Below are 13,296 nucleotides of genomic sequence, written 5' to 3'. Positions count from 1 at the left end.
GACATTAAAATCGATTTTCTAAAGTAAATGAAAATCTTTCGTCAATTATTCATTTTAAGTAATATGTGCAAAGTAAGATCATTATATGTATTTCCCATTATCATTAAGATAGCTGAACTCCTGAAACTTACATACTACCAAGCAGACATCAATGCTGCCCATTGGCTCCCAGTCCGGGGGGGGCGAGCCGAGATCTCAGTCAATTGTAGTTTCATTCGTGTCAAGACTGGTTAAAAATGAATGGCTCCTCGCAAGACGTCACAAAAGATTCCTGAAGGCGAGAGAAATCGATAACGATTTTCCAGACGTCCAAATTCATTTGAATGAACAACTCACTAAGGATACAAGTGTACTATTCAAAACGGCAAGGAGCATGATTAAGGAGAACAAGATGGCTTCCGTGTGGACAAACGATGGACGTGTGATGGCCAAGAGAACTCCAACATCTCGTCCATTCAGAGTGAATTGTCTAAAGGACCTGGAGGAGAGGACTCCACCCGCAACCGCCTCTGAGGAAGATGCCGCCCCCATCCAGGCCGACGGGGCGCCGCTACGCCCCACTGCAACCAACGCCAACTCAACTGCCAGCCTGGTCAAATGAAGTGAGTGCCGCATCAATAGGCAAGTGTCTCCAGCAAGGTAACAACATCAATTTCCTCAGTTCTTCATTAAAATTCCAAAAACACGAGTAGTGTGATATCAGTGAAAATAATATTTTTATTCATGTATAATTATAGAAAGTAACACATTAGAACGATTGGTGAGAGTGTTTTAAAGATAGCCCATTCGGTGAAATAAACTGAATAAACTATACTAGCATTTAACTCAATAGATCGTGAAATTCAAGTTATTTACTAACAATAATATATATTTATGTAATAAAAATAATTATTATTATTTCATCCTGATTGCTGAGGTACTACAGTAATACATGGGGGGAGAGTATATAGTGAAAGCATATAACATTAGGGTGAAATGTTATTGCTTTCTTTGAGGTTTAATTGTTTCTTTTTCCACTCTCTCCCTATGGATTCTTGTTTTCAATAATTATTAAGCATCATATGTATATATTTGTTCTATAATATGGATATCTTTATTTTAGGTGGAATTTTATTATTCTCTTTGATGCTTTTTAATCGTCATTTTTTCTCTAAGGATTCTTGTTTTTCAATTATTGTATCAATATCATATTTATTTTATATTTATATTGTATAAATGTCTTTTATTTATGATCAATTCTACTTTCTTTATAGCAAGCTCAATTCAATCCGTATCTAATTGGGTACTAGTAAATCATTATTAAGGCTTATTACTCTCATCGTTAACTTTATCTAATAATTTTTCACTTGATTGTAACATGTAAGTTAAATGCAATACTTTCAAAAAGTCTTTACACATTCCTAATTTTATCAGTTGTTGGCTGGCTGATGCGCTGATGAGATATGAAAAAATAAAATTTGTATCATGGATGACAATAATTATCTAGAGCGACCGATTATTGATTGTAAAGAGTTCACTAATCTTGTTGATTACAATAACAGTTTTAATGGTGTTGGTGGTGATTGTTGTGGGTCGAATAGTTTCAGAGTGCTGCATCTGAATATTCGTAGCTATAATAAAAATTTTGACGAGTTGCTAATATTACTACAAAGTATAAAAATAAAGGGGAATGCGCCAACCATTCTCCCTGACAGCCGATCACCTTTTCAAACCAGTTTTTAGGGTATCAGTTGTTGCCGGTCAACGCCGTCAACCGTTCTTCTTTTCAAGCAGGTTTCAGTAGGGGATCGGATGTCGGGGAGAACAGTTGTCGGAAGCGCTAGAGGAGAACGGTTGTCGGGAATGCTTCCGACAGACGTTCTCCTTCTTTTCAGTAGGAGAATGGATGTCGGGGAGAATGGTTGTCGGAAGCGCTCGAGGAGATCAGTTGTCAGGAACGCTCCCGACAAACGTTCCCCTCACCACATCACATGAAATCACCATTCTGGCTGGCTCTCTCCTTGAAACTTGAAAATGAAGTCACATGAATCCTATGTATCATGCTATTAAACCAGATTACTAGATACTGTACTATACAACTAGTTCTGATACTATACAACTAGTTCTGATATTCTGATCGTCTTTGTTAAGTTCTGATATTCTGATCATCTTTGTTAAGTCTATATTCAAATTAATATTCTTGTGCAATGTCAATGCACATTACTTCAAAAGTTCTGAAATGGTTTGGAATTAATATTTATGAAATGAAATGTTCAAAATATTGATATGGCAGAAGGTGTGGCTCGTTCATCAATTGGGCTAGTCAGTCAGGTCGAGCGAGGGGTTTGTTACCACTGTCTGGAAAAATGGCTTTTGGTGGCCCTGAAAAAGGCCAAGTTTGTTGCTGGTGGCCCTGAAAAGGGACCAAGATTGTTGCTGGTGGCCCTAAAAGGGACCAAGGCAGGCTAGATGTTTAGTAGTCGTCAACTGGCGCGATACCACGCCGCGCGAGGGTCCCGGGCAGGTCCGTCTGGTGCGAGAGCAAGCCGGCAGGGGCTCAAGTCAATGGTTTGCAGTCTCCACTCTGGTTTACCCGGCTATGGAGAGGGCTGACCGGGTGATCTACTAGCCAGAGGTCGTGCCGAATCTCTGCCAGGAGGACCTCCTCGACCACTTCCTCGTTTAGAAGGGGCCTTCGGTCAATCCCCGGGCAGGCAGGGTCGTAGGCTTCCACTGCACACACTCCGATGTCGGTTCGGCACCCAACCCGCGCATCCAGAACCGCGCGCCAGTTGTTAGGCTGGAGCGCTAAGTCTTGGGGCGCAGCTAGCGCGGCGGTGTACAGCCTCAGCCTCTCCTCCACCTGGCGAAGCCGACGTAGGGCCCTCCTCTTCTGGATTTGGCGGCCGGCTCGGTTCCTCCTAGGCATCGGCAGGGTAGTAGACAAGGAAGACACCTCAGGTTGCGGTTAGTCTCGCCGTGGTTCCCTCATTGGCCTGCTCGCTGCTCTGCTCCTGGTCTCGGTAGTGGTCTCGGCTGGTAGTGCTCTCTGGTAGTGGTCTCGGCTGGTGGTCTCTTCTGGCTCTTCAGTGGAAGGCTGCTAGTGAGCAAATGCTATTGAGGGTAGCTGAGTAGCCCCCTTTTATTCACAGTCCCCGAGTTCACCTGCGCTGCTATTGGCCGGCGGTGCTCGGCCAATAGAAAGGCAGGAACGGGTGGCGGCGACTGAGGCGCACCCTTGTGGCGGGTGGGTCAACCACTCATTTGGTTGATGCGTGGCGTGGGGAGCAGAGCAGAGCGGCAGGCTGAAAGGTAGCGAGGGAGGTATCAATATATATCAATAGTCATCTAAAAGCATTGTGCATGACAAGGCCGCAGCATTGATTGTTGCATTGATATTAATTTTAACTTCATATAATTATTTACAAACGTTAGGTGAAGGCACTAAAAGAATTTATTCGAATGATTTTGATGCAATCTTCAAATCATGGGCATATCCAGGCAGGGGCAGAGGGGGGCATCTGTCCCCCGCTAGAAGTTGACAGATAGATTTTTTTTTGTTATTTATAACTAAATTGTGGAAGTTACAGGAGTAACTCTCCATCTGAGTGTCAAATTGAATACTTGAGAAGGTCTTTGATAATTCATTGGAGTTTGATTAGGTGGCTATTAATAATATTAGATTTAATCATTAATTATCATTAATCTATTAATTTTTAGCTTCTTACTGAATGGAGGGTCAACTAATTTTTCATACCGCATATCCACTCACATAAAGAAAGACTTAGGTAGATAGACCTACCTTGTTTCTGTTAAGAGTCTTAAAGAGAATTAAATATACTTTTTTTCAATTGAGCTGGTGTTAACAGCCTGAGTAGTAACTTATTACACAGTATTATTTAGAATCAAGGTTTTCTTGGGATATTGGAGTCGTTTAGCTTCCAGCTGTGAGGCCTTTACCATCTCATAAAATAATTCCTGTCTGGATGTTGGTCAGGAACTTGCAAAAATAAATCCATTTATAAATTCTGTGCTCATTATCAGGTCTAGAATTGTTGATTTGTGTATGCTGCGACCGAGGGAGCCATCTTAAACCTGGAGGGTCTACCGACCGCTATCGGTGAACATCAAATATTTACCACAAAGCACAAACATATGCTGCACGTATTTCGGTTCATAAGAAGATGTAGGTTTTATTGTACGCTGAGCGCCGGTATAGTTTCGTAAAGCACCCCTTTAGCAAATTATTCCAGCTCGTTGCATACAATTTTTTGTTTTCTAGAGTGGTTGTCAAAACATCCATTGTTGTGAAATCAACAACGGTCATCTATAAACTACCGGTATAGTCTCTGCTATACAATAACATCTATGATGACTTACACCTTACCTTCGGTCCTAGGGCTGCCCCAGAAATCTTTTGTGTTAATAACCAATAAAAACAGCCTCAACACAATAGATTTCTCAACGACAGTAGTTAAAAACTCCTTTTTGTAAAATTCAATATTTTCATTCAACATGTATAACTACTGTAGTATCACACTCACAACTACTGGTACTCAACAAGTGAAAGTCGTCAATGCATAGAAAAAGTAAAAGCGATTTATACTTGATTTATGATGATACAATACTCGTTAATATCTCTGATAATTATCAGAAGGCATTGAATTCTGGACTTAGCAAATGAAATTCTTTCATTTAGGAGTAGGTTATTTAATTCCTACTACAATAATTGCGCATGGTGTACAGTCAACTAAGGTTTTCCTATTTCATCCTTTAAAATACGGAAAAAAGGAAATGCTAATTAATTATGTTATATGATCCTTGTAATTTTAATTATAATTTTTGTGCTTAACATCCCCTCAACTATTGATCAATCTATCTATTTTCTCATCCTATGCATCCGAATTCGATTATAGTTCAACACTGTTCACATCAGGTTCCATACATGGGAAGTTCATTACCCTCACCGTATAGGCCTAGACCACCAGCACTCGTTCAGGACGTGATATTTTTGAAGGAAGCAGACCTTGACATAACAAGCAGAATCTGGACAAAGATACTACAACAAATTCCAAAAATAATACATTCTACCTATTCAATGAATCCAACAATCTATCTGCACTCCCACGCTCCACAGATAATATGGGTTTTTCCAACTCAACAATCCTAATTAGCGGTGAGAATAGCTCCCTTGTCTGGTCTGGGTTAAGGCCTGGCGAACATAACATCTATTCTTCAATCCCAAAACGATCATCCAAGACTTAATGATCCGTACATTGACCCATCCAATTATAGGCTACACTTAGAATCCAGGTACATTGTTTGGTTTAGTGAAAGGGTAGGACGTGTTATTTTTTTAATTATTGGTAGCAGTATCCGAAAGGCAAGATTCTGTTTATGTCGATTACACATTCCTTCAAAAATAATACAGAGGGTTCTGCGTATCTCATTACTATCTCGAGTTTACTACGAACTAACTCATTCATTTCAATTGGTTATTCAGGATGAAAGGAATAATAGAGAACATTACAATATTATGTTGATTTCTAATAACTAAGTAATTTCTAATAACTAAGAAATAGAAATATTATTTGAATCACTGTAGTTGGATTCACAATCAGGAACAACACGGACGACCTATTTGTAATTGATTATTCGATTTTGAATAATTATTATTTCAAATTATTTCAACATGAAAGAAGATAAACCGGGAGTGTAATCCCATTGTCAACTTAGTAACATCCAGTAGGCTTACATTATGAAATGTACCAGAAAATAAATTAATGAAAAAAACATATATTTTTTGTCAACATAACCAAAATGCTATGGAATCATGAATTTGGAATAGTAGAGCAATTACTCCCGCCATTTTCATACAATCGATAGGTATAGTCTGTCCAAGCAAAGAAGAGATTCTGGCAAGATGAGAAAATGACTCCAGTTCGGTCAATATTGGTTCAAAAATTATTGATTTGGTCTCAAATTGTAGAACAAATTGTAGAAATATTATTTGTATGATTTGCTCATTTGTCACACTTTCCCTAAAACGAACGAACGACATTAAAAATCTATTTTCAGAAATTAAATATTGAGAATTATTAAACCGATAGAAACTGACAAAGCAGCATAGGTGGATTTCAGTTCGGAAATTAATCTTCCTAAAAAATAATACTAATATTGTGAATACCTTGAATCTTTCCAACTAAACAGATGATTCAAGTATTGTTCATCTAATAGAAGAAGTAAAGTTGACGTGAACACAAACTTTATTTGAAATATACTATATCAAATTTGACCCAAAAATACTTCTTGAACTTCAGTTGTGTATTTATATCCTATTATGAATTTGTTAATAAATAAATGCGAGGACCATCCAATTTTGGCTCTATATCCATCCCTTACACCTTACAGGCTCGAAATCCTCATTAATTACTCTAGTCGTAAATCTAACAGAAAGCATCAAATTGTTTTGATTGTATCTTTTTACTGATTAAAATTATTCATTCATTCATGTGCAGGAGTTTGGGAATATAAATATTCTCTTTCTTCTAATATTTGCAGTTATATAAATCATAACATCAACAAGCTTTACTTCCAATAATCAAATTCATAGAATGTGTTAAACAGAGTCTGTGATGGTACTACTTTCGCGCCTGCTACAAGTCAATGCCCAATAGGGGATCAGATGTCGGGGAGAACAGTTGTCGGAAGCGCTCGAGGAGAACGGTTGTCAGCGACCCAAAATAAAGTATAATTGTATTATTCTCACAGAGGCATGGCTCAGAGATTGTAGTGATCTTGTGAGTCTAGAGGGTTTCAAGTTAATACGTAGCTATAATAGTATCAATCAGTGTGACGGTGTTGTTGTGTATTTAGACGAGACCTTATCAGCTACAAGCTGTCAGATGTCAATTGGTGAAGTCGCAACATGTCTGTCTCTATCTTTCGATTGGACCGGCATTCCATGCGAATTATTCTGTATCTATCGTAGCCCGTCTTCATCTTTGTTATCGTTTAACAACGGCCTTCAGGATCTACTGAGGTCCATGCCGTTTAATCATTCTAGCCTAAGAATTTTTGTAGGAGATATAAACTGCGACATACTCAATCCCAATCCTCAAGAATAGAGATACCTTGACATACTATATGAATTTGGGCTAGTAGCTTGTATAGATAAGATTACACGTCCCAACAGTAACACCTGCATTGATCATTTTTTCATTTCACTTCCACACAGATGCGAGGCTCACTCATCAATAATACAAACAGAGATTACTGACCATTTCATAATATGCCTGGATATTAATTGTAACTCACCAAAAGTGAACAACCCAGTCACAAAAACTTTTCAAAAAATAAATTTGCCAAACATAACTAAATCACTAAAAGACGAAACCTGGCAAAGAGTGCTCGAAGCAACAGAGGTGAATGCTGCCACGGAAAATTTCAATGATATAATACTAGGAAACTTGAAACGAAATACATCAGAACACGTTTACAAAGCAAAATATTCTAAATTGAAACCTTGGATCACGGGTGATTGTCTTCAATGCATCGCCGTGATAAGCTATGTAAAGAAGCTAGGAGAAATCCCCACAATTTACAAATTAACGAAAAATACAAGCGATACCGAAACACATTAAAATCAATTATTGAACGAGCAAAGTTTGATTATTATAAAACTAAAATAGATGATGCTCATGGGGACCCTAGGAAGTTTTGGAATGTAGTAAATGAGGTGGTAGGGCGCTCTGTGGGTAAATCCAAATTCCCGCTAGATGCATTTAAAGAGCACGGTGGCACTGCGCCTCCCACCCCTGAGGAGATAAATAAAATTAGTAATGATTTCAATGACTACTTTGCCTCCGTTGGTCGCCGACTTGCTGAGACTCTCAACCCCGCGGGACCGCTTGAGGTGGACGATGCCGACCACGCCGCTGACTCTCTGTTCTGGCTGCGGCCGGTCACACGGGTTGAGCTCACTGATGTGATAAGGTGCATCAAGGGCAACTCTGCATCAGGATCAGATAATATCCCCTCAAAATTAATAAAATTTAATATCGATGCTTTGATCACACCCTTGTTGCATATAGTTAACCTTAGTATTAATACAAATATTTTTCCAAATGCACTCAAGATTGCCAAAGTGATACCAATTTCCAAATCAGGACAAAATAACTTAACTTCTAACTATAGACCAATTTCTTTACTCTGCATTCTATCTAAAATACTTGAAAAATGTGTCAAAATACAACTTGCTGACTACCTCAAACAAGAAAAACTAATATCAGATTTACAGTTTGGTTTCAGACAAGATAGAAGCACATCTCATGCATTCTTTGAAATCACCAAATACATTGAAAAACAAATTGGGGGAGGGAGGCGTGTCCTGGTTACTTCTCTGGATCTAGCTAAAGCATTTGATTCCATAGATCGACAAAAGTTGATAAGGAAATTACAATACATTTGCGTTAGATCAACAGATTGGTTTATCAGCTACTTAGAAAACCGTTTGCAATACGTGACTATAAATGGAATTAACAGTGATAAAACTGAAATCGACTATGGAGTGGTGCAGGGAAGTACACTGGGGCCGCTTCTGTTCCTAATCTATATTAATGACCTGGAGAAAGTAGCAATTAGAGGTAAATTGTTCCTTTTTGCTGATGACACAGCGGTGGTGTCGTCCGGCTGCACGTGGGATGAGGCTTACAAGCGGTCGGAGGATGATATGATCAGGGTCAAGCGTTGGCTGGATCAGAACACCTTGACCCTGAATGTAGGAAAAACTAAACATCTACCCATATTTTTTAAACATGACAGTGATCCTGGTCCGCGACGCTTGGCACTGCATTCCTGTGATGTACTGCGGTCGGTCGCCTGTGATTGCAGCGTAATTGAATGTGTTAATACCTACAAATATTTGGGGGTCACAATAGACCATAAATTATCATGGGCCCCGCACATTCAAACAGTAAGGCAAAAACTTAGAAAATTTATGTTCGCCTTTTCGCAGCTTGCAGGCGTGCTGACTGTGGGGCATTTACTTCTCCTACGTGCAGTCTTTGCTTCAATACGGTGTGTTGGCGTGGGGTGGAGTCTCGGCGGCGTTGTTGCGGCCTCTTGCTGTCACTCAGAGAACCCTAATAAAAATAATTTTAAATAAACCCATGCGATACCCTACAGAACAACTTTTTTCCGAATTCCATGTCCTTAATATCAGACAAATATACATAAAAACCCTCCTCTCCTTTACCAAATCCTACAAAGCAGAAATATTTACTGAATCACCACACAATTACCAAACTAGACATAGATTAAATTTCAGATATGGTACTCCTAGAGCCACTTTAGCTCCAGCAAATAACACCCCATTTCACATTGTGCACCTCCTCTACCGAAATTTGCCTACATCAATCCAGGAGGCTGAGGGGCGCAGTGTACCTGTTTACAAAAGAAAAATAGTCCAATGGCTATTCAACATTGGTAGGGATGCTTCGGAGGCCCTTGTCAATTCACCCTACACCTAAGTTTTGTCTTGGATATTTGTCTACAGATATTTTTCATTTTGTTATAAGCCATTAGTTTTTCCGTGTTTCGTTATTTTTTCTTTTTCTCTCTCTATTCTTGCTTGTGTTTAGTTTCTTGTTTTTGATGCAGCGCTCTATTAACTCTTTCGACCTTATAGCACCAACCAATATCAGTAATAGATTTAACCTATTTTATTTTCTACATTTGAAGTTATTGTTTAATTAAAGTTCATTTTTTGTTTAGAAAAAAAGTAAAATTTAAAAGTTTTTCAAGAAATGATTTCGATTATCCTGTATTTATTAAGGCTTTTCTAGATAGGAATTCTTTCTCCACACACGGATTTATAGTCTAAGTGGGGAAATATATTTCCTGGAATTATTTTTGTATAACTATTATTGTTATTAGTTATTTTGTATAACTGATATGTATATGATTTTTTGAGGAAATAAATTGAATTGAATTGAATTGAATCGAAATGTGGCAGAAAACTGTTGTAATAGTTGGATTAATCACTCTTTCATGAAGTCTGAAAGGATTTTCACATAAGAATTTTCAAGTGAATAGGCTACTTATTACTGGATAAACAATAAATATTTCACCAAATAAAGAATTAGGCCCGGTTGCACAAAAGCCGGTTAAATTTCAATCGTGATTAATTTCACGAGAACCAATCAGAGAAGGCCTTTCTGATAAGACAGCTTCTGTAATTGGTTCTTGTGGAATTAATCACGGTTTAAATTAACCGGCTTTTGTGCAACTGGCACTTGGTGTGAGAAATGAAGAGTAAGTGAGTACAAAACATCATAGCATAATAAATGAAATGTTTATCACAGTGGATAAACTAACTAGAATAGAAAGTGAGAGTAACAGGTCTTTATCTATTTCATTCCACCTTGAAAAATAAATATTACTAACCAAATGTAATAATTTGATTTGTTCTTGAATTTCTTCATACAGTCATGCAATCAACGCTTGCTTACCTGGTTTCAAAATACGCCAAAGATGACTCGCTTTACCCAAAAGATATCCAAAAAAAGAGCTATCATCGACCAAAGATTGCATTTTGAAGGATCTGTCCTTTTTACTCATGGAGTGAGATGTTTTGTGAGTAGGCTACCTACATTCCATAATTATATTTTCCAATTTCCCAACTTCATATAGTTCTTAATAGACTAATAGTAACTACGTATTTTAACCTGTCATTTCTCTGGAATTATCCTGTTTTCCAGACATCACTGTTGCATTTTCAAACTTATAATACACTTTAAATCATTTACCATTTCTTAATACTTAATATTATTGCTTTAAATCCAATATATCAATATCTAGATGCAATGTAGCATACTACATGATTGCTGTGATAAATACCTAAGACTAATAATATTATTATTTCACTACATACTGTCTTAAGGCTGTTTGGTACACCTTTTCATTTTCATTTAAATTGGATAATCTTTTTAATTATAATTGTTAAGATTATTATAAGAGTGAGAAAAAGTGGCAACTGAAATTTTTAAGTGGTATAATAAGCGTGTTATGGGTTGTTGAAGTGCTAAACTCCGTTTTCTTTTCAGATCATAAACGGTTTCAAATTTTCCATTGGAGTTTTTTAATACATTCAAAATATCATTGGCTTTGTTCTAATATGCGTTTTTTCGCGATTAATGCCAAAATAAACAAGTTATCGAATTTACAAAAAATGTTACCTCTTTCTTATTTATGAACGATATGGGGAATAAAATGTTTTTGTTTGGAAATATACATTTTTTGAATTTTCAAGAGAAGTTGTAGTAATATAGTTGAAACCGTTTATGATCTGGAAAGTTAGCACTTCAACAACCCATAACTTGCTTATTAGACCACTTAAAAATGTTAGTTGCCACTTTATCTCACTCTTATAATGATCTTAACAATCATATTGAAAAAAATTACGGTATCCAATTTAAATAATGTAAAAGAGTGTACCAAACAGCCTTAAATGTTGTGATTGATATTGCCAGTGATCTATTCCATCACATACTGAAATTAATACAACATTTGATCAATTTGTCGAAATAATCTATTCAATAATATGATTGTATGGTAGAAAATGTTGCAGTATTTCTCCATTATAAAAAGAAAAAACTATGCTTTTCATTTTAATTTTCTATCTGGTTCTATGTTATTTTTGCTCGCAGCTTCCTCTCTTTTTCGGATTATCTAAAACCATCCCGGAAGATCAGAGAAGTCAGACAGATCAATACTATGAGATGGTGGACAAATTCCTCGAAGGCAACACATGGATTGCTGGTGATCAGCTGACTATTGCTGATTTCTCATACATTTCTACACTCAGCGGACTCTCAGTAAGTTTTTGCTTCAAATTCAACACTATATACTTTCTTTTACTGAGGTTGATGCCCACATGAGCTTCAGGATTGTGCATGGGTGAAAAGATGAATGATGAGTGGACCTACAGGCTACAGCTTTAGGTGGGTTCCGAACCACCGGGAAGCGATGTTCAACTCATAAATTGTATTTATTACTTTACTGTAGCCAGTCCCCAGGCAATACAGTAGCCTAAATTTCAACCCTTGACGTGCACTTATAGTGTGAAATTTCCTTATTTTTGACAAAACTGCCATACGCTAAATAAATGGTATCTACTTATTTGAAAATATTCATATTTGAGGGCACCAGGAACTTCATCCTATTATTTCTCTCATAACGCATTTAGAGTTGGGCTCTTGAAGTGGTCACCCTTACACCGGGAGTAGCAGGCGAATGAAACTTAACTTACCTTATTAATAGCTTATCAGCGTGACCGCATCACACAGTACACTTTTTATTATGTCCACTGTTAACATATTATTTACTGAAAGGAAGGATCAATTCATTCTCAGACATCTATTTCTGTAGAATAATGTTCTGCCAGAGTGTGGAAAAGTGAGATACCACCTATGTGAAAGGTACAAGTTAAATGCGTGTTTTTATTTAATTAAAGGTACAAGTCTTTTTCTCAAATATTCCAGACCAGTGTACCCCCCACAATTAGTCTCTAGGTTTCATATAGTATAGGCACCCTGATGTTTTTAAATAAATTTATCAATAATTGACTCAAATTGCTTTCAAGATTATTGATTGATCACCAACATTAAAACAATTTATTTTCTTTCAAACAAACAATTGATAAACCCTATTAAATTACCAATTGAAACATGAACTTAATTGATCAGGTACTCATATATTTCCAGCAAATATTCATTGGCGTGGAGAAATACAAAAATATTTCTACTTACATGGATCGCTGCAAGGAAACCATGAAGGATTACGATTCAGCCAATCAGCAAGGAGTTGACAAGTACGTCGGTATACTCAAGAACATTCTACAATCTGAATAATATAATTTCACAGAAGTCTGAGAGTTTTTCAATATTTTACAAGTCCAACTTAATTTTTTGTATTAGTGAACGTTCTTTGTACGGTAAGTGTTTTGTCATAAAAAAATTGAATATTTCTTGAAAAATGTCTTCAAAAATGCCTGTTGTCTTCTCCCAATCATGGTCCGCTGAGCTGTGTTGCCAATTCTCATATAGTAAATAAATTTCACTCCTCATGAAGGTCCATCAAACGTTGCCATACTTCGTCTTTGTAATAATGATTCGAGATTTGTTTGAATCAACCAGCGACCGGCTCCGTGAACTTGTATTGCACATAACTCAAAACATTTTATGTAGAGCATTGTCAATAAACTAAGATTTTCATGTTGTCAGAATATGTAAAGGAAAAAAATTGTACAAGCACCGT

The 13,296-nt window shown here is 37.1% G+C and overlaps 1 protein-coding gene across 1 annotated transcript; it reads left to right on the top strand.

Moving 5' to 3' along the window:
- The first annotated feature begins 10,454 nt into the window (after positions 1-10,454).
- On the top strand, positions 10,455-12,944 carry LOC120355222 (glutathione S-transferase D2-like). Its single transcript, XM_039443556.1, is given in 4 exon segments — positions 10,455-10,541; positions 10,543-10,614; positions 11,688-11,855; positions 12,744-12,944. Coding segments are annotated over 4 exon segments (459 nt in total). The 5' UTR covers positions 10,455-10,469; the 3' UTR covers positions 12,891-12,944.
- The last annotated feature ends 352 nt before the right edge of the window (positions 12,945-13,296 follow it).

The sequence above is a fragment of the Nilaparvata lugens genome, chromosome Y (assembly GCF_014356525.2).
Source record: "Nilaparvata lugens isolate BPH chromosome Y, ASM1435652v1, whole genome shotgun sequence".
Lineage (NCBI taxonomy): Eukaryota > Metazoa > Arthropoda > Insecta > Hemiptera > Delphacidae > Nilaparvata > Nilaparvata lugens.
The sequence above is the reverse complement of the archived record's forward strand: the minus strand, read 5'-3'. Positions and strand labels throughout refer to the sequence as shown.